Source organism: Papaver somniferum, chromosome 8 (assembly GCF_003573695.1).
Source record: "Papaver somniferum cultivar HN1 chromosome 8, ASM357369v1, whole genome shotgun sequence".
NCBI lineage: Eukaryota > Viridiplantae > Streptophyta > Magnoliopsida > Ranunculales > Papaveraceae > Papaver > Papaver somniferum.
Genome location: NC_039365.1, coordinates 14,598,253 through 14,617,900, shown reverse-complemented (window position 1 = coordinate 14,617,900; position 19,648 = coordinate 14,598,253). Strand labels below are relative to the sequence as shown.

Sequence of the window (19,648 nt, the reverse complement as noted above, 5' to 3'; positions counted from 1 at the left end):
ACCGAAGTTGGGTTTTTCCCTAATTATGAGGCAAGGATTGAAACCCGACATCACCCTCGTCGACTGGTCAAGCAGGATTCATTTCTCGCGTTCAATTATGTTGACAAGTAAGATTTCAATATTCGCTTTGGCGAGCTTTCGGTCCTCCCTTATATACATCTTCCTTTTCGCACCATAAGGTTTATACATTCCCATAACCGACATGGCAGCACTATACAAGTGCCTATGGGAATATTCCATAACACTTTCATCATATTTGTTTTTCAATGCGACTCATCTGGATCTAACTCAAATCACCCAATTCATTTGGATCTGATTCAATATGTATATTTTTTAAGTCTAATTTAATTGGAGGCCATAAATATTAAATGGGGGTCATGGCATTTTATTTGTACCTCAAAATTTTCAGGGGCGTATTAATCCGGTCGTGATTATACTGTTTTACGCTTGGTTAATATTCTTTTTTTTTTTTCAAACGACGACCCTAATTAACGACCCTTCATAGACATTAACGACAGTTTAGAGTCGTCACTGAAAAATTCCAATACCATAACGACTCTAAACTTTCGTACATTTCCGCCATTAACGCCGAAGATAACGACTCTTGTAAGAGACTAACGACTGTCTGTAACGACACTTCTAAAACATTAACGACTGTTTACAGTCGTCATACACGTAATCAAAACAATAATGACTCTTCCAAAGGGTCGTCAGGGAATTGATCATGTTTATGACGACTCAAAACTGTCGTACATTTCCGCCATTAATGAATCTTCGACAGTTTAGAGTCGTCACTTAAACAGTCGAAACATTAACGACAGTTTAGGGTCGTCACTGAATTTTTTTTATACCATGACGACTTTTCATACAGATCTGGGAAAAAAAATATTCAGCCAAAAAATTGCAGACAAAAAATTTGAAAAAAAAAAGAATTAAACTCTAATTAAATAAAATTAGCACTAATTATTTAGGGACATTTCAGCCATTTAGAAAAAAAAATTATAAGGGATGACCCAAATTAGGGTGGGGTGACCTTTTTTTGTCCTCTAATGCATGCCTCCATTTAATTTCTATGGCCCCAATTAAACCAGGTTTTTAAATCAGATTGATTCAACTGGCTTAAAAATATGTGTATGTGGCGTAGTCCATAAGCCAAGAACATTTTATCCCCCGACTCAAACGAGTCCACATGAAGGTTTGGGTCTTACTCAGGCGGTGAGTCAGATCTGACTTTAACTAAATACAAACCGCCAAATAGCAGACTCTTGCCGAATCAATGGCTAAATCTGATCCAGACGACGAGTAAAAAAAAAACCTTCAACAACAAAATGAATACACTAGTGACTAGTCCGATTATCCAAATTGTATCCCCCTACCTAGAGCTGGCAAATGGGCGGGCCGGGAATTGCCCGTTACGGGTTCCACGGGTTCGGGTTGGCACGGGTTAAAACCCGCGGGTTGAAATTCTTCACGGGTTATCATTTCTTCAACCCGTGCCCGTAACGGGTTGAACCCGCGGGTTCACGGGTTAGCCCGCCCGTTCAGAACTGAAGACAAATTCAACCATCTCATTCGCAGTAACATTATTAGTTTACTTACAGCAGTTGTATGCAGATAGGTGATAAATGTAACCTGTTAGCTTGACATGTCTTGTAATCTACCATATACATCTTTACATTTTAAACTATTGTTGTTTCGTGGGTTTTTAAACGGAAAATGGGGAGTAGAGGTACTGAATCAACTTTAATTCTTACTGACATCTAAGTAAGCTTCGTAGTGAAACCAAGCATTCTCTGATCTATGACACTTTCAATTTTACTACATAACTGGAATAAACTGAGGTATGTGGCAACCTAACTTCTTCTAAAATGTTGTCTTGTTTGCAAGAGAATCATAATTTGTATATCTAATTTTTTACACTGAACTTCAAGTTCAGGCATGGTTCGTACATCAAGCTCCTCAAATTCCATAAGAAGTCTGAGTTCCATGACTTTCAATGTGGCAAGGCTTTAAGAGTTACACTGTCAACTGTTCCAGGTCTACATAAAATGAGAGCAATCTCTCATTGATTAACACAGATATATCAGCGTCTTCTTTACTATTTGAAACTCAATCATCTGTTTTTTTAATGTTATTATTATTCATACGCAATGTGCGTGTTTCTATGGACCTATACCCCCCAGGAATTGGATCTCAAAAACATCCAGTATTGAAAAAAAAACAGTGATTCAAAATGATAACTCTATTCTGTACATGGTAGATGTTGTCTGTGTCTTTTATAGGTGAAGATAGCTCAGTCACGGGTTTACGGGTTGAACCCGCGGATTCACGGGCCGGGACGGGTTAACCCGTTTACTCACAAGCCGACACTTTTCCAACCCGAACCCGGCTTGTTTTGAAACAAGCCGAGACGGGTTCAGGTTTTTACGGGCCGGACACGGATTAACCCGCGGGTTTTGGCTTGTTTGCCAGCTCTACCCCCACCCCACCCACCCCTCGGTAGTTAGTGGTTATCAATGGACCCATCTTCACTCTCAATTGGCCATGTGAACTTGTCAACCTACCAAAAACGTGATAAATCAGAAAGCCAGAGCAAAGGAGCTTCCTTTTCCATTTTCCAACGTGATACACCGCCAACTGTTTGACCATTATGCATCATCAGTCACCACCACCAGCAAATCACGGGAACCAAATCGCTTCATCATTTCCCGTCATACACGGTTGAATCAAAACGAGGTCAGTCAAATCCAGATAATACAGTTGGGCTATAAATATTCATACTGAAACTCCAGTATCTACTAACTCAACCAATTACTATAAGCTTTAAAGGTGATGATGCTTAGAAGTTCATCAACACCAGTTCTTGGATCTCTCCTCTCTTCTTCTTCTTATTCATCAGAAAGTCCTAATCATGAAAACAACAACAAAAATAACTCTGAATTAAACAAAATCTCATTCCCTCATGGAGGTACTAACTTTAACTCATTTTCTTGCAGTATTTCATCACCATTAAGTCGTTATAATAGTGGGTTTTCTGATTCATCAGATAGAGAAGTTAGCAGTACTAATAAAGGTTTTAGAAGAGCTCAATCTGATGGGAATTTAGAAGGACTTGCTGCTGGTGCATCTTGTGGTGGTGATTTTCAAGAGTTCAGTCGTTTTTCGTCAAACCCTTCTTCCCCTTTTAAATTTGCAAAAAGAAATTCAATGTTGCAGTCAATTCCTTCGGTCTCTGATTTTAATTCGAGAAGAGGGTCTGAAGAAGATGATTATGTAGAAGATGAGATTAAAAATGATGGGTTTTTACCGAGGTCTGTAACAATTGGAGAAAATATTATGTGTATTGGAAGTGCTGAATTCACTTATGGTGAGAAAATGGGTCTCATTGAAGAGAAAGAAGAAGACAAGTTTAATGAATTTCAGTACTTGGGTCAAGAAAATCATATGAACCCATCATTGTTTCTTGCAAAAGGGCTTGGAATTGATGTTAATGGAGGCGGCGGTGGTGGTTTTGATTTTGCAAAGTTTGGAGAAGGTGGTGTTCAGAATGAAGAAGAAATTGGAGAGTATTATATGAAGATGGTGGAGGAGAATCCTTCTAGTGCATTGTTCCTAAGAAATTATGCTCAATTTCTTTATAAGGTGAGATTTTTATTTAACAAATTCAGTTTTTTTGGTGCTTGTTTCATAGTTTTGATTAGATAGATATAATCGATTAAACTGATGAATCAGTTGGGTGCTGCACTGCAGGGGGCAATTGCCCCGGTTGACACCAGCAGAATTTGGAATCCTAGTGATTGAGTTGTGTATTAGTATGTTACAGTGGGTTGTCATATGCTTGAGTTTTATGCAAACCTCTAATACTTGTTTTGTTTGTTTTTAAAGTCCAAGGGAGATCTTAGGGGAGCTGATGAATACTATTCTCGAGCAATACTAGCAGATCCTCGAGATGGCAAAATCTTATTGCAATATGCTAGGTTGGTTTGGGAGCTTCATCATGATTATGCAAGAGCTTGTAGCTACTTTGAGCGTGCACTTCAAGCCGCTCCTGAGGATAGGTATTGTATCCCATAATTTAGTTCAAGATTCTGGATAATGTCCTGCTGCTCTGAATTTTGCATTCCCATAGTAAATTGAGCATTTCGCTTACCGTTTGTACTTTCTTCTCAACTGCAGTCATGTTCATGCGGCATATGCAAGTTTCCTTTGGGAATTTGGAGACAGTGATGAAGAAGAAGAACGAAGTAGCATTTCACACAATCCTGTTGGGATTGCAAATTTTCAGGCTGGAGAAAGTGGTGTTGAGCATGAAGAAGAAGTTGGAGAGTATTATCAGAAGATGATTGGAGAAAATCCTTGTAATTCATTGTTTCTAAGAAACTATGCTCAATTTCTTTATAAGGTGAGATTTTTTGGGTAATTATCTCATAGTTCTTTGATTAGATATGATCGATGAAAGTGATGAATCGGGTTTTACACTGCAGGGGGCTACTGCGCCCTTCGACCCCAGCAGAATAATCCTAGTGAAAAGTGAAAAGATTGAGTTGGGTATTATGTCACAGTGGGTTGTCATTTGCTTGAGTTGCACATTCATGCTGACCTCTAATACTTGTTCCGTTTGTTTTTAAAGTCCAAGGGAGATCTTAGGCAAGCTGACGGATATTACTCTCGAGCAATACTAATAGATCCTCGAGATGGTGAAATCTTATCGCAATATGCTAGATTGGTCTGGGAGCTCCATCATGATTATGCAAGAGCTTGCAGCTACTTTGAGCGTGCAGTTCAAGCTGCTCCTGAGGATAGGTACTGCTCAATCTTGAAAAATTTAGCCCATCATTTAGTTCATGAATCAATTATGTAAATTGAACATTCCCCCAAGTCCTCACGATCGTTACTTTCTTCTCAACTGCAGTCATATTCATGCTGCATATGCAAGTTTCCTTTGGGAGGCAGAGGACTGTGAAGAAGAAAACCAACAAAATAGCTTATCAAACAATCTAGCAGGGACGACAAATTTCCATGGAGGAGGTCTGGCCTCGGCAACTGCTTGATCCTAGTTTACTACATAATAGAATTTGTTAAACCTAGATCTGAATTTGGTTATGTGATGCTTAGAATATAATGTGAAATAACTATAGTTCATTACATGTAGAAAATAACAACAAAACAAAATGAATAACGGGGTTAGCACCTATGTTCTTTTAGCAGCACAGGGAGGAGTAGGCTATTTCTTCAAGTGTTTGCTGTAATCTTTATATAAGCAATCAATTGAGATACTGTGCAGTCAAGCGACCAAATCAATTCTACTCTTGGAATCACTTGATAACTTGTTCTGTTTGTTTGCAGGCTCAATATCTTCTGCATATTTCAAGTTTCTATATCTATATAAGTAATGGCTGTATGCGCGAGTCATTCTAGAGAATGGGATCTCAACTTAAAGAGCACGCCAGAATATCGAGTTTTAAACTTCTACTCAACTTTTTTTTGCATGAAAACGATGAGAATAACTACTTATCAAATCACATTCTAGTTAAATATTCAGACTGCCAAAAATTTGGAAAAGAAAAATCCAGTAATTAAGCTACTAACACCATCCATCTTACTTTGAAGTCAGACGAGCTTATTTCCGCAGTCGGCAACAAAACCAACTATTAGCCTTCACTTCAGCTATTGATTCAGCCATCATATTAGCCCTCCTCAATTCAGCTCTTACTTCAGGCCGCATCATTTCAGCCCTTGCTTCTCTTATGAATTCAGCTCTCTCTTCGGGGCTCATCAATTCAGCTTTTTCTTCCGGACTCAGCCGTCTATCCCCATCCGGCGTCGTTGTCACTCCAGTCTTGGCTTCAGCAATCAGGTCATCCCTCAGTTTGGCAATCAAATTAGCTCTCCCTTCGGGTTTCATCAGTTCAGCCCTCATCTCGGCAATTGCTTCGGCCTTCACTCTGGCATACATTTCGGGTGTCAATCCATACCGCGTTTGAATATCCTCCATCACTGCAATATCATAATCGAAATATTCATTTTTAAATCAAAGTTAAGATACTAAACAGAAAGTCAGAAACACTAGCAGATCTACTGTCTACGGATGTATATAGAAAAAAATTAGACTACAACACGAATAACAATGCATAAAAGATGCATCGGTGTTTAGTGTTTTTCTCATAAAAAAAAAAAACCTTCCTGTTCCTTGGTGATATATGCTCCCTCCGTCTTAGGAAAAGTTTTCATTTTTCTTTCCTTATCATAACATAACGATAGAATCTCAACCGTCCGTTTAAACCCAGCTAATACGAGAGTTTTACAAAACAAAATTAGTCATGAAAACTCAAGGTGACCAAACTTGTGGTACAAAAATTCCACTCAAATTTTGGGATCCATTAAAACTCCATCGTAAACAAAATTGATACAAAAACCCCAAATTTTTAAAAATTGATACAAAAACCCCGAATTTAAATGTTGGTTTCATCAAATTTTATTTTGGTTTCATCATAAAATTTGATGAAACTAACATTTAAATTTGGGGTTTTTGTGTTACTTTTGTTTTGATGGGATTTTTGTGTTACTTTTGTTTTGATGGGTTTTTTGTGGAAGGATTGTGACATCTCTGGGGTTATAACTCGCGGACCGTTTACAAAAATCCAAAAAAATTCTCATGATCACTCCAAATATTTGTTTCACCGTTTGACTTTGGTCAACCCGAGTTGACTGATAAAATAGGCATCAATTTCCACACCAATACATTCTTGGCTCGACTTCGCCTCATCCTGTTCCGATGCATGCCGGGTTAATTGAGTCTGCCAAATAATCTGAATAATGATTAGATATTGCACGAAAATGCGGTAAAGGTCACAAAGAAATGTATATTTGAATTTGAAAAAAATGAGAGACGGCCTAAATCGAAGAAACGTCCATAAGACGAATTTTTGAGAAGCCTTGAGTAACCAATAATTAATGAAATATTACCCGTTTATGAAAATCTCTGCCCCCCAAAATTGTTTACTTTTGGTATATGTGCCTCCCCCGTTTGATATAGTGAAAAGTTAAGGACTTCTTTTAAGCACACCATAAAGGAAAAGGGGTAAAAGAACCCTGTGAGTCTCAACTCGAGGACACCAAGGCCTCTAAAGACAAACTAAAACAATGATTATAAAATGAGTGTACAAAGACTAAAGAGACAAACTAAAAAACGATCACAAACATTTGAATTCATCCACTTCAGAACCAAAAGAGTACCTAGGTAACATATATTAACTCCATATAGTCCTGCAAGTCCCGAAATCCAAACATCTTGTCCAATAGAGCACGTATAGTTCAAACATCTTGTTCATCAATCTTAAAATCTTAAAACTGAAGTGAAAACATTAGAAGCCAAAATTGAAGAAGAAATTACACCTACCTACAGCTTGAATATGCATGTAGGTTGCATCTGTATAGGCTTATTAAGCAGAATCATAATTGGTTCCAATATAATAGGGAATACCATAATCACTGATCCCACATAATACTTCTAACCGCAGCGGAAATTGACAGCCATACTTTAAATGCGCACTGCACAATGCACATCAAATGAACTTATTCCTGCCTTCTGTCGTGGGAAGAGATTCACCAGTAAGTGCCAAACACTACAAAATGAAATATCAATTCGTATGGTAAATCTATGGCACATCAAAGATTTAGAAAAATGATACTCGCCAATCGAAATAAATAAATATTAATAATTAATGTGATCAATTTATAATACACACTCTCTAAAAACATTTTGCACACACTATGTTTGGAAGCCCGTAAAAAATCTGTGGCACACATTGTCAAAAGGAGTTTTCATTCATTTGTAGGTAGTCAGAATGATGCACCCAATGTTCTAAGGGGTCAAAATCAAGAGCATGCAGCAAACAGTTCCAAGGTGTCTGGGGTTAATGCTGAAAAATGTGACTGGACCTAACACCGCTGGTGTATCTCCACAATCAAGAAAGGTGAGATTTTGTGTTCCCAAAGGGTCTGATCTACTTTCAGAAGAACAATATGGATGTGCCTGCTTCTTTCATAGGGCTCAAACAGGTTTAGAAGATCAAGTCAAAAGTTGCAGCACCACCACCTCCTAAGATTTAAAGAACACGGTATATATGTTGGAAAAAATAAAGTTTTATGTGAATAAAAATTACTAATAAAAATATTTTTCCAAAAAAATAAAAACACCTTCCAAATTTATCTCTTAGTTTTTTACGGGATAAGTTTACTATATATTTTTTGGATTTGGGTTAGGGTTTTATATATGAATACCCTCTTTTTATTGCTGTTATATATAGAAAAACCTCTTAGTCTGGAGAGATCTGTGCTCGTGGACCTCAGATTATGAAAGGTACATATCTATTTTCTTTCGGGTGATATATACAATAATAGCCAAATTTTCTATTCATAATCAACTGCATGGAAATTGAATGATGAAGGATATTTGAATGACGGAACCATGAATACAATCGACCAAGAAGGCTGGCTTCATACAGGAGACATAGGTTTCATTGACAATGACGACGAGATTTTCTTTGTGGACAGTCACAGAACTTATTAGTTTCAAAGAATTCAAGGTAGAATTTATTTCTGTAATAATTCAAATCTACTACGAACGAATTATTGTTTCTGAAACATTTTTACTAAAATTCTAATTTATGTTAATGCATATAGATAGCGCCAGCAGAGCTCGAGGCTTTACTGTTCAGTCACCCGTCTATTGATGCGGCTGCTGTTGTTTCGTAAGCATCCATATTACTTTCGTAGTACCACTACAAGCGACCTTAATTAGTAAAAATAAAGCAAATTTTATCATAATCAACTTTTTTTCCTGCAGTCAAGATGACCCCGCAACTGGAGAAGCTGTGGTTGCCTTTGTCGTTCAATCAGATGGAGCTGAACTTACTGAAGATGAAGTTAAAGAATTGTTTTTTTTCCAGACGGCTGTGATCATGCTAGCGAGGAGTACGTATCCTTTTTCATTGAGCTAGCTAGCCATGGAGAAGTTAAGGGCATCAGTTGAAATCAAACTACTGGACCAACGCCAAGAAGACAATTTCGTTCGGCCGCACTTAGACCGAGGCTTCAGAGCTACTACTCCCACCATTGTGATCCAATCTCTTACGCAATACGTGGGCAATGTCGTCAAACTTTTTATTTCTGAAGATGGTACAGCTGAGAACTTTAAGGCTGCAACAAGCTTGGATCTACTTGGTCCATCGGTTTTCCGTATTTGGAATCCGATTACAAATGAGCAAGTACTTCTTGCTCCTAGAAGATATACTCCTGTCCGTGTCTGTGGATTTTACTTCCATCCTCTTAAGAAGGAATACGAAGTGGTTTGTGTACGTACGTCGCGTACTAAACCAAGATGGGACACTTTCAGATATATCAGTCGGTGCTTGAGAAAGAAAGGAGGGGAGATTATCTCGGAAAGACTGTTCAGAAAACAAAGCCTACACAACATAGTGTACGAGATTTGCGAGCACTGGGATTGAAACTTTTTGAACTTTAAAGTGAAGCGTTGGTCTTGATTTTTCATGAGTTGAATTTTTTGAACCCTAATAAGAAAGGATCCTTACGGATGAATGTCAGCAATGGAGTCTTGGAAAGATCTCGAGTAAGAAAACAGAGAAGATGAAGAGTCGTTAGTTTGTGATGACACGGCAGGGTGGTGCTGCCAATACTGATGGCATATAATGAAACTCGAGAGAAAAAAGTCATGGTTTCTGTTTGATACTGGTTAGATTAAAGATGGAGATTGACCGGTGACTAATGAAGTAGAACATGGAGAAATAGAGCTCGTGATGAAGAGTTATGCCAGTAATTGAGATGTTGGTTCATCAGGGATGCTGTTCATGATGGCAGTAATGTTGGTATACTTCCGGTGATTGCTGGAGTTGATCATGGTGATGACGAGATCGAGATGAAGTCAGGGAGGCCGAGTCACGATGGAAAGATGAGAATCCCTTGCTTTGTTACCAGTTGGTGTTCGGTTCATTGATTATCAGAAAGCTACGACATGTCTGGTACCTTCAGAGGTGTATCAACATTTGAACTTGATATTTGGGCTACACCAATTGAGAAACTAAGAGTAGTTTCTGATGTTATGACTGCTGAGATGCACGCTGGTCTTGCTTCTGAAGGGAAATTTGGTTGAGCAGGCGGCTGCTTGACAGGATTTTGTGCAGGGGAATTTGGCTGAGCAGGCGGCTGGTTGTACAGGAGAGGATTTAGATCGACACGATAATTTGCATTACTTAAGGCAGTCGATGTGGTTTGAGCTTACTTCTGGAGAGAGTTATTACCGCCTACAAAAATTCGAGACTTCTAGTAGAAGGTTCTTTGCTGTGGAGAAGCTCTACGCAATGACTGAAGACCTATTCGACGTCCGTTCCTATCCTTCTTAAAAATTGACTCTCCAGGCCTATATTGAATTGTTGAGGGTTCCGGACCTGCTGGTTGTACAAAAATATTATTGTAAAGCGATTGCCGGAGCCATCAGGTGCTATATAGCATTGGCAGGTAGGGTGAGAGAGGCCCAAGTCAGTAAAGCTGTTGGAGCATGTGTTTATTGTCTGTGTTGAAGCGTCCTCGGCTTACAGAATCATTTGATGGTCATGGACTGTCCTAGATGCAACCTTAAACACCGACTTGTATGAGAGTGATATACTGCCTTTTAGTGGAAATGCAATACGAGTTGAGGACGAAAAATTTTGTGAGGTTGAATGTACTTAAGGGGTACAATTCTGTTTCAGTTTCTCATAATTGAATACCTTGCGAATTTACTTCAAAGGAAAATTATAGTATTGCTGATTCTAGTCTCTCACGCAAATAAGTGAAATGTTGCTCCAATACATCGGAAATAGTATTCTCAATTTGGAAGGGGTAGGAGGGTGGAGAATGTATCTTCACCCATCACAGCAAACATATTCTCCAGACGGTGCAACACCAGCTGTTTTTGATGATGAGTACACGCAGCAACCACCTCATGTTTACGCTCAGCAAGGCGCCCTGTCTGGTTATAGTCAACCTACTTCTCATGAAGCACCTGGATATGCTCAAGGTGGTCAGGTTGGTGGTCATGTGCCATATGGGACTACTCAAGCAGGTTACGGTGAGCATCCAGTTCCCAGTAGTAGTGCGGGCTACCGGTATCCTGGGACTGTTGAAGCTGGAAACAACAAGCTAGGTGCCACACAGGAAACCACATAAGATCTTGTTAGTCAGGTAAATAAATTGCATGCAAAGATGAGGCGATGGATGCGGGAACTGGAACACTAGATTGTGTCAATGAAAGTGAGTCCTCCATCATGCAAAAACATACCTGGCAGAACGAGTAAGTTAATTTACAATGCATCTCCTCATGCAAAGGTGCTATGGAAATCACGTTAGGCTTAACAATCATGTGACTATCTTTAAGAAGTTACTTAAGTTTGTACACCTTTAAAGTGATGTTTTGTGCTGAGAATTTCAACGAATAGAGATGAGGATCATTTTGTGATTAGTTGTTGTACCCATTGCTGCTATGCACTAGCTCAAAGCAAGAGGTAAGCCTTAACTAATTTTAAATCATCTAATGTGGGGGGCTGTCTGTCATAGGAATGCTTAAACGTGTTCAAGGCCTTTTGGCCAGTTTGTTTGCAAACGCACATATAAAATTTTCTGGATATTAATGCATATATTTCGGTATTCCATTGTTATATATTTTACACCCACTAACAAATCTTAGATGTTGAAGATTTGGCAGGAAACTAATGTGTTTTAACGTGGTCTAAAGGATCAGTAAGTAATCAAAAGAAATTTTGAGGACATAGTTTCTGTCTAACATGTTTATGTGTTGTAAAACAGATGTGCATATCCGCGTTTACCCTGGGAAATCACCAGGATGCTCTGATTAGAGGTCGAGAGATTGGAATGCATGAGGTACATGTTTAATTACAAATATGTGATATATATTGCACTAACCTTAATTTTGAGGTAGCTATAAAGAATGTACTAGTGAATAGTACATGTGATATTTACGATTTGACTGAAAGACCAAGTTGATTGATATGATCTAAAGGATCTAAGTGAACCAGAAGATATTCTGAAGGAAATTAGTCTTTGTCAAACTCGATGCGGTTAATGTGTGTTGTAAATGTGCAGTATAGCAGGTGTATACAAACACACTAGTATCTCAAAAGAATTACTGGGATAATCTGATCAGAGACTTGTGATATGACTTGTCATACTTGAGGTACATCTTAAATTGTGTATGTAATACATATTGTACTGACCTTAAGAGATGTTGTTGTTTCAGTCGATGAAAAATCTTAGCCTATGTGTGTATCCTCTTAAGGAGTGTTTGTCTAAGGAAGTCCATAAAACAGACAAGATGAACTTGTATATTGAAGAAATCAAAGTTCGTGTGCTTTAATTCAAGCATAAGAGGAAGACAAATGATTACTAAGATGCTTCTTAGAAGATATTCCTCTGTGACCGAAGCCTGTGGCCATCATTGCAGAAACTCAATTGACTATGTGAGTCTAAAGTAAATGAGCAATGACAAAGTCTAGACATACTCGAAGAAGGCTAATTCGGTAAGACAACTATACTCTTTAATGAAGTAATTTTAGTTGATTCGTGAAGTCAAAAAGAGGTCTAAGTAGACATGTAAAGTCAAAAGAGAACCTCACAGACTTAGGGAAGTCAACAGAAAAATTAGTGGTCCTTTGACGAAAGGATTTTCTAAAGAGATAGTTCGTAATTATACATCGAGGGGGAATGGGACTTAAGCTCATATAAAATAAACTTGCCATGAAGGATACTCAACCTTGCTGACTGGAGATCCCAAGATCAAGGTTTCGAATGAGACAACTAATTTATGGTAGGTAAAGGTAAACACTATCAGAGAATTATATTCTCTCTGTCCCTTCCCTATGGTGTAGATGTGATAGTGTGACTGCATGTGAAGGGTGACTTTTAATAAGTCTTAATGAGTTCCATAGTTTCAATTTATGATTGAAGTGGGGTGTAGCAGTGAACACTCTTAATGGAACTCACCTATCTGAATGAGGAAGTGGGTCGCTTTCTATGAGAATATGAGCTGATTCTCTAGAGCATTCTGAGAAACAAGACGTCTAGGGCCAAAATGGACACAACGGCGGAGCTTGGCAGCAACCTTGGAGATATCAGTGTGGTTGTTATCACGAGTTACACCAAATGTTAGACAGTTCAAGACCTAATGGACACTGGCTAATAAGTAGTTCAGGTAACCTCTCACTAAGCAAAGGTTCAAGACCTTATGGACACCTATGCCTATTCGTGATATTTCTTGTTTTCCGTGTTTTATCGTATTTTTATTCATGTGGGGATTGTTGGAAAAAATACAGTTTTATGTGAATAAAAATTACTAATAAAAAGGTTTTTCCAAAAAAATAAAAACACCTTCCAAATTTATCTCTTAGTTTTTTACGGGATAAGTTTACTATATATTTTTGGATTTGGGTTAGGGTTTTATATATGAATAACCTCTTTTTATTGTTGTTATATATAGAAAAACCTCTATATATCCCCGTGTGTTTTTGAGTACTTCTTCTTCGTTTTTCGATGTTTGATACGAGGGTTTTAAGTGCTAACGATTCGTGAGTTTTTCCGCTGCCAAGTTCTAGAAGGACAAGTTTGAATGTTATTCAAGCTTGTTAAGATTGTTGTATCTTGGAGGCAGATGTACCCGTAGGGCTATACATCATCTTTTTCAGAGTGTAGCCGGGCATTCTTTTCTTAAGGACAGTATGTTGAACATGCGCCTCAATCTACCATTACCGTTTCCTTGTTTCCATGGTGTTTAACAGGATGTTCAAGACATTAACAGTTGACTAAGGAGAACACACAAAAACAGATAAGTGCCTCTTATATTATTAGTTGATTGATTAATTTTTAATTGTTATTAACCAACAATCTTAAGACAAAATTTTTTTTAATAACAATTTTTCTCTGTCAGTTTCAATATCTAAAATCATCATGGCCCCTAACGAAGCAAAAAGTCCGAGAGTTTCAAAGTCGGAGATTTCTTCATCGCAGTTATTTTATGAGACTGTGCAAGGTTCTCATGAGTTTAAGATAAACGGATATTCTCATGCAAAGGAATGGGAGTTGGTAAATACAAGTCTAGTGGCAAATTCGCAGTTGGTGGTTATGATTGGAAGATACGTTTTTTTTTTCCAGACGGCTGTGATCATGCTAGCGAGGAGTACGTATCCTTTTTCATTGAGCTAGCTAGCCCTGGAGAAGTTAAGGGCATCAGTTGAAATCAAACTACTGGACCAACGCCAAGAAGACAATTTCATTCGGGCGCACTTAGACCGAGGCTTCAGAGCTATTACTCCCACCATTGTGATCCAATCTCTTACGCAATACGTGGGCAATGTCGTCAAACTTTTTATTTCTGAAGATGGTACAGCTGAGAACTTTAAGCTGCAACAAGCTTGGATCTACTTGGTCCATCGGTTTTCCGTATTTGGAATCCGATTACAAACGAGCAAGTACTTCTTGCTCCTAGAAGATATACTCCTGTCCGTGTCTGTGGATTTTACTTCCATCCGCTTAAGAAGGAATACGAAGTGGTTTGTGTACGTACGTCGCGTACTAAACCAAGATGGGACACTTTCAGATATATCAGTCGGTGCTTGAGAAAGAAAGGAGGGGAGATTATCTCGGAAAGACTGTTCAGAAAACAAAGCCTACACAACATAGTGTACGAGATTGCGAGCACTGGGATTGAAACTTTTTGAACTTTAAACTGAAGCGTTGGTCTTGATTTTTCATGAGTTGAATTTTTTGAACCCTAATAAGAAAGGATCCTTACGGATGAATGTAAGCAATGGAGTCTTGGAAAGATCTCGAGTAAGAAAACAGAGAAGATGAAGAGTCGTTAGTTTGTGATGACACGGCAGGGTGGTGCTGCCAATACTGATGGCATATAATGAAACTCGAGAGAAAAGAGTCATGGTTTCTGTTTGATACTGGTTAGATTAAAGATGGAGATTGACCGGTGACTAATGAAGTAGAACATGGAGAAATAGGAGCTCGTGATGAAGAGTTATGCCAGTAATTGAGATGTTGGTTCATCAGGGATGCTGTTCATGATGGCAGTAATGTTGGTATACTTCTGGTGATTGCTGGAGTTGATCGTGGTGATGACGAGATCGAGATGAAGTCAGGGAGGCCGAGTCACGATGGAAAGATGAGAATCCCTTGCTTTGTTCCCAGTTGGTGTTCGGTTCATTGATTATCAGAAAGCTACGACATGTCTGGTACCTTCAGAGGTGTATCAACATTTGAACTTGATATTTGGGCTACACCAATTGAGAAACTAAGAGTAGTTGCTGATGTTATGACTGCTGAGATGCACGCTGGTCTTGCTTCTGAAGGGAAATTTGGTTGAGCAGGCGGCTGCTTATACAGGAGAGGATTTTGTGCAGGGGAATTTGGCTGAGCAGGCGGCTGGTTGTACAGGAGAGGATTTAGATCGACACGATAATTTGCATTACTTAAGGCAGTCGATGTGGTTTGAGCTTACTTCTGGAGAGAGCTATTACCGCCTACAAAAATTCGAGACTTCTAGTAGAAGGTTCTTTGCTGTGGAGAAGCTCTACGCAATGACTGAAGACCTATTCGACGTCCGTTCCTATCCTTCTTAAAAATTGACTCTCCAGGCCTATATTGAATTGTTGAGGGTTCCGGACCTGCTGGTTGTACAAAAATTTTATTGTATAGCGATTGCCGGAGCCATCAGGTGCTATATAACATTGGCAGGTAGGGTGAGAGAGGCCCAAGTCAGTAAAGCTGTTGGAGCATGTGTTTATTATCTGTGTTGAAGCGTCCTCGGCTTACAGAATCATTTGATGGTCATGGACTGTCCTAGATGCAACCTTAAACACCGACTTGTATGAGAGTGATATACTGCCTTTTAGTGGAAATGCAATACGAGTTGAGGACGAAAAATTTTGTGAGGTTGAATGTACTTAAGGGGTACAATTCTGTTTCAGTTTCTCATAATTGAATACCTTTCGAATTTACTTCAAAGGAAAATTATAGTATTGCTGATTCTAGTCTCTCACGCAAATAAGTGAAATGTTGCTCCAATACATCGGAAATAGTATTCTCAATTTGGAAGGGGTAGGAGGGTGGAGAATGTATCTTCACCCATCACAGCAAACATATTCTCCAGACGGTGCAGCACCAGCTGTTTTTGATGATGAGTACACGCAGCAACCACCTCATGTTTACGCTCAGCAAGGCGCCCTGTCTGGTTATAGTCAACCTTTTTTCATGAAGCACCTGGATATGCTCAAGGTGGTCAGGTTGGTGGTCATGTGCCATATGGGACTACTCAAGCAGGTTACGGTGAGCATCCAGTTCCCAGTAGTAGTGCGGGCTACCGGTATCCTGGGACTGTTGAAGCTGGAAACAACAAGCTAGGTGCCACACAGGAAACCACATAAGATCTTGTTAGTCAGGTAAATAAATTGCGTGCAAAGATGAGGCGATGGATGCGGGAACTGGAACACTAGATTGTGTCAATGAAAGTGAGTCCTCCATCATGCAAAAACATACCTGGCAGAACGAGTAAGTTAATTTACAATGCATCTCCTCATGCAAAGGTGCTATGGAAATCACGTTAGGCTTAAAAATCATGTGACTATCTTTAAGAAGTTACTTAAGTTTGTACACCTTTAAAGTGATGTTTTGTGCTGAGAATTTCAACGAAAAGAGATGAGGATCATTTTGTGATGATTAGTTGTTGTACCCATTGCTGCTATGCACTAGCTCAAAGCAAGAGGTAAGCCTTAACTAATTTTAAATCATCTAAATGTGGGGGGCTGTCTGTCATAGGAATGCTTAACGTGTTCAAGGCCTTTTGGCCAGTTTGTTTGCAAACGCACATATAAAATTTTCTGGATATTAATGCATATATTTCGGTATTCCATTGTTATATATTTTACACCCACTAACAAATCTTAGATGTTGAAGATTTGGCAGGAAACTAATGTGTTTTAACGTGGTCTAAAGGATCAGTAAGTAATCAAAAGAAATTTTGAGGACATAATTTCTGTCTAACATGTTTATGTGTTGTAAAGCAGATGTGCATATCCGCGTTTACCCTGGGAAATCACCAGGATGCTCTGATTAGAGGTCGAGAGATTGGAATGCATGAGGTACATGTTTAATTACAAATATGTGATATATATTGCACTAACCTTAATTTTGAGGTAGCTATAAAGAATGTACTAGTGAATAGTACATGTGATATTTACGATTTGACTGAAAGACCAAGTTGATTGATATGATCTAAAGGATCTAAGTGAACCAGAAGATATTCTGAAGGAAATTAGTCTTTGTCAAACTCGATGCGGTTAATGTGTGTTGTAAATGTGCAGTATAGCAGGTGTATACAAACACACTAGTATCTCAAAAGAATTACTGGGATAATCTGATCAGAGACTTGTGATATGACTTGTCATACTTGAGGTACATCTTAAATTGTGTATGTAATACATATTGTACTGACCTTAAGAGATGTTGTTGTTTCAGGCGATGAAAAATCTTAGCCTATGTGTGTATCCTCTTAAGGAGTGTTTGTCTAAGGAAGTCCTTAAAACAGACAAGATGAACTTGTATATTGAAGAAATCAAAGTTCGTGTGCTTTAATTCAAGCATAAGAGGAAGACGAATGATTACTAAGATGCTTCTTAGAAGATATTCCTCTGTGACCGAAGCCTGTGGCCATCATTGCAGAAACTCAATTGACTATGTGAGTCTAAAGTAAATGAGCAATGACAAAGTCTAGACATACTCGAAGAAGGCTAATTCGGTAAGACAACTATACTCTTTAATGAAGTAATTTTAGTTGATTCGTGAAGTCAAAAAGAGGTCTAAGTAGACATGTAAAGTCAAAAGAGAACCTCACAGACTTAGGGAAGTCAACAGAAAAATTAGTGGTCCTTTGACGAAAGGATTTTCTAAAGAGATAGTTCGTAATTATACATCGAGGGGGAATGGGACTTAAGCTCATATAAAATAAACTTGCCATGAAGGATACTCAACCTTGCTGACTGGAGATCCCAAGATCAAGGTTTCGAATGAGACAACTAATTTATGGTAGGTAAAGGTAAACACTATCAGAGAATTATATTCTCTCTGTCCCTTCCCTATGGTGTAGATGTGATAGTGTGACTGCATGTGAAGGGTGACTTTTAATAAGTCTTAATGAGTTCCATAGTTTCAATTTATGATTGAAGTGGGGTGTAGCAGTGAACACTCTTAATGGAACTCACCTATCTGAATGAGGAAGTGGGTCGCTTTCTATGAGAATATGAGCTGATTCTCTAGAGCATTCTGAGAAACAAGACGTCTAGGGCCAAAATGGACACAACGGCGGAGCTTGGCAGCAACCTTGGAGATATCATGTGTGGTTGTTATCACGAGTTACACCAAATGTTAGACAGTTCAAGACCTAATGGACACTGGCTAAAAAGTAGTTCAGGTAACCTCTCACTAAGCAAAGGTTCAAGACCTTATGGACACCTATGCCTATTCGTGATATTTCTTGTTTTCCGTGTTTTATCGTATTTTTATTCATGTGGAGAATTGTTGGAAAAAATACAGTTTTATGTGAATAAAAATTACTAATAAAAAGGTTTTTCCAAAAAAAATAAAAACACCTTCCAAATTTATCTCTTAGTTTTTTACGGGATAAGTTTACTATATATTTTTTGGATTTGGGTTAGGGTTTTATATATGAATAACCTCTTTTTATTGCTGTTATATATAGAAAAACCTCTTATATATCCCCGTGTGTTTTTGAGTACTTCTTCTTCGTTTTTTCGATGTTTGATACGAGGGTTTTAAGTGCTAACGATTCGTGAGTTTTTCCGCTGCCAAGTTCTATAAGGACAAGTTTGAATGTGCTATTCAAGCTTGTTAAGATTGTTGTATCTTGGAGGCAGATGTACCCGTAGGGCTATAGCATCATCTTTTTCAAAGTGTAGCCGGGCATTCTTTTCTTAAGGACAGTATGTTGAACATGCGCCTCAATCTACCATTACCGTTTCCTTGTTTCCATGGTGTTTAACAGGATGTTCAAGACATTAACGGTTAACTAAGGAGAACACACACAAAACAGATAAGTGCCTCTTATATTATTAGTTGATTGATTAATTTTTAATTGTTATTAACCAACAATATATACATGTTCTCTGTCCACCTAATGATGATGGTACGAAGGTTAATTTAGTCTAGTAAATAAGAAGTTCTGTGACAGAGAGTTTCCCAGATATAGCTTAGTTGTAACAACCATCATTAGAAGTAACAAAACTCCAAATTTAAGCTTTGAATAATTAACCACCACCACCACTTATTCACTTATTCAGGTGTTCAATTTCTCTTTTTATAATACCACCACCAGTTCACTTATTCATCTATAAGCTGATGTTAATTTGGCTGAGGCATATAAGCAAACATTAATAATGCAAAAGTGTATTACGGAAGAATAGAGCCTAAAATCTAATTGAAATAAGGGGTTACCAACAAAAATGACGATGACCCATATTTGGTTGTGCATTTTCATTTGTTTTCTTCGGCATTGCTAACT

At 38.3% G+C, this 19,648-nt stretch overlaps 1 protein-coding gene and 2 long non-coding RNA genes across 6 annotated transcripts; 2 read left to right on the top strand and 1 right to left on the bottom strand.

Annotated features, from left to right (window-relative positions):
- Positions 1 to 2,572: 2,572 nt before the first annotated feature.
- LOC113304360 lies at positions 2,573 to 6,052 on the top strand. Of its 4 annotated transcripts, none has more exons than XM_026553452.1 (7): positions 2,573 to 2,968; positions 3,047 to 3,642; positions 3,886 to 4,058; positions 4,177 to 4,402; positions 4,631 to 4,803; positions 4,913 to 5,028; positions 5,347 to 6,052. In XM_026553452.1, exons 1-7 carry the CDS (start codon positions 2,833 to 2,835, stop codon positions 5,391 to 5,393), a joined length of 1,467 nt encoding a protein of 488 aa, XP_026409237.1. In that variant the 5' UTR covers positions 2,573 to 2,832; the 3' UTR covers positions 5,394 to 6,052. The 4 variants fall into 4 exon arrangements, with proteins under 4 accessions (XP_026409237.1, XP_026409235.1, XP_026409239.1 ...); XM_026553454.1 differs by having other exon boundaries at positions 2,577 to 2,736; XM_026553453.1 differs by having other exon boundaries at positions 2,577 to 2,736; positions 2,997 to 3,642.
- Positions 6,053 to 7,233: 1,181 nt separating this feature from the next.
- Positions 7,234 to 19,648, bottom strand: LOC113301540. Its single transcript, XR_003336364.1, has 2 exons — positions 19,582 to 19,648; positions 7,234 to 7,625 (listed from the first exon to the last, which is right to left on the bottom strand). It is a non-coding gene; the product is annotated as an uncharacterized LOC113301540 (long non-coding RNA).
- On the top strand, positions 7,615 to 8,960 carry LOC113301539. Its single transcript, XR_003336363.1, has 5 exons — positions 7,615 to 7,976; positions 8,310 to 8,362; positions 8,451 to 8,588; positions 8,686 to 8,753; positions 8,849 to 8,960. It is a non-coding gene; the product is annotated as an uncharacterized LOC113301539 (long non-coding RNA).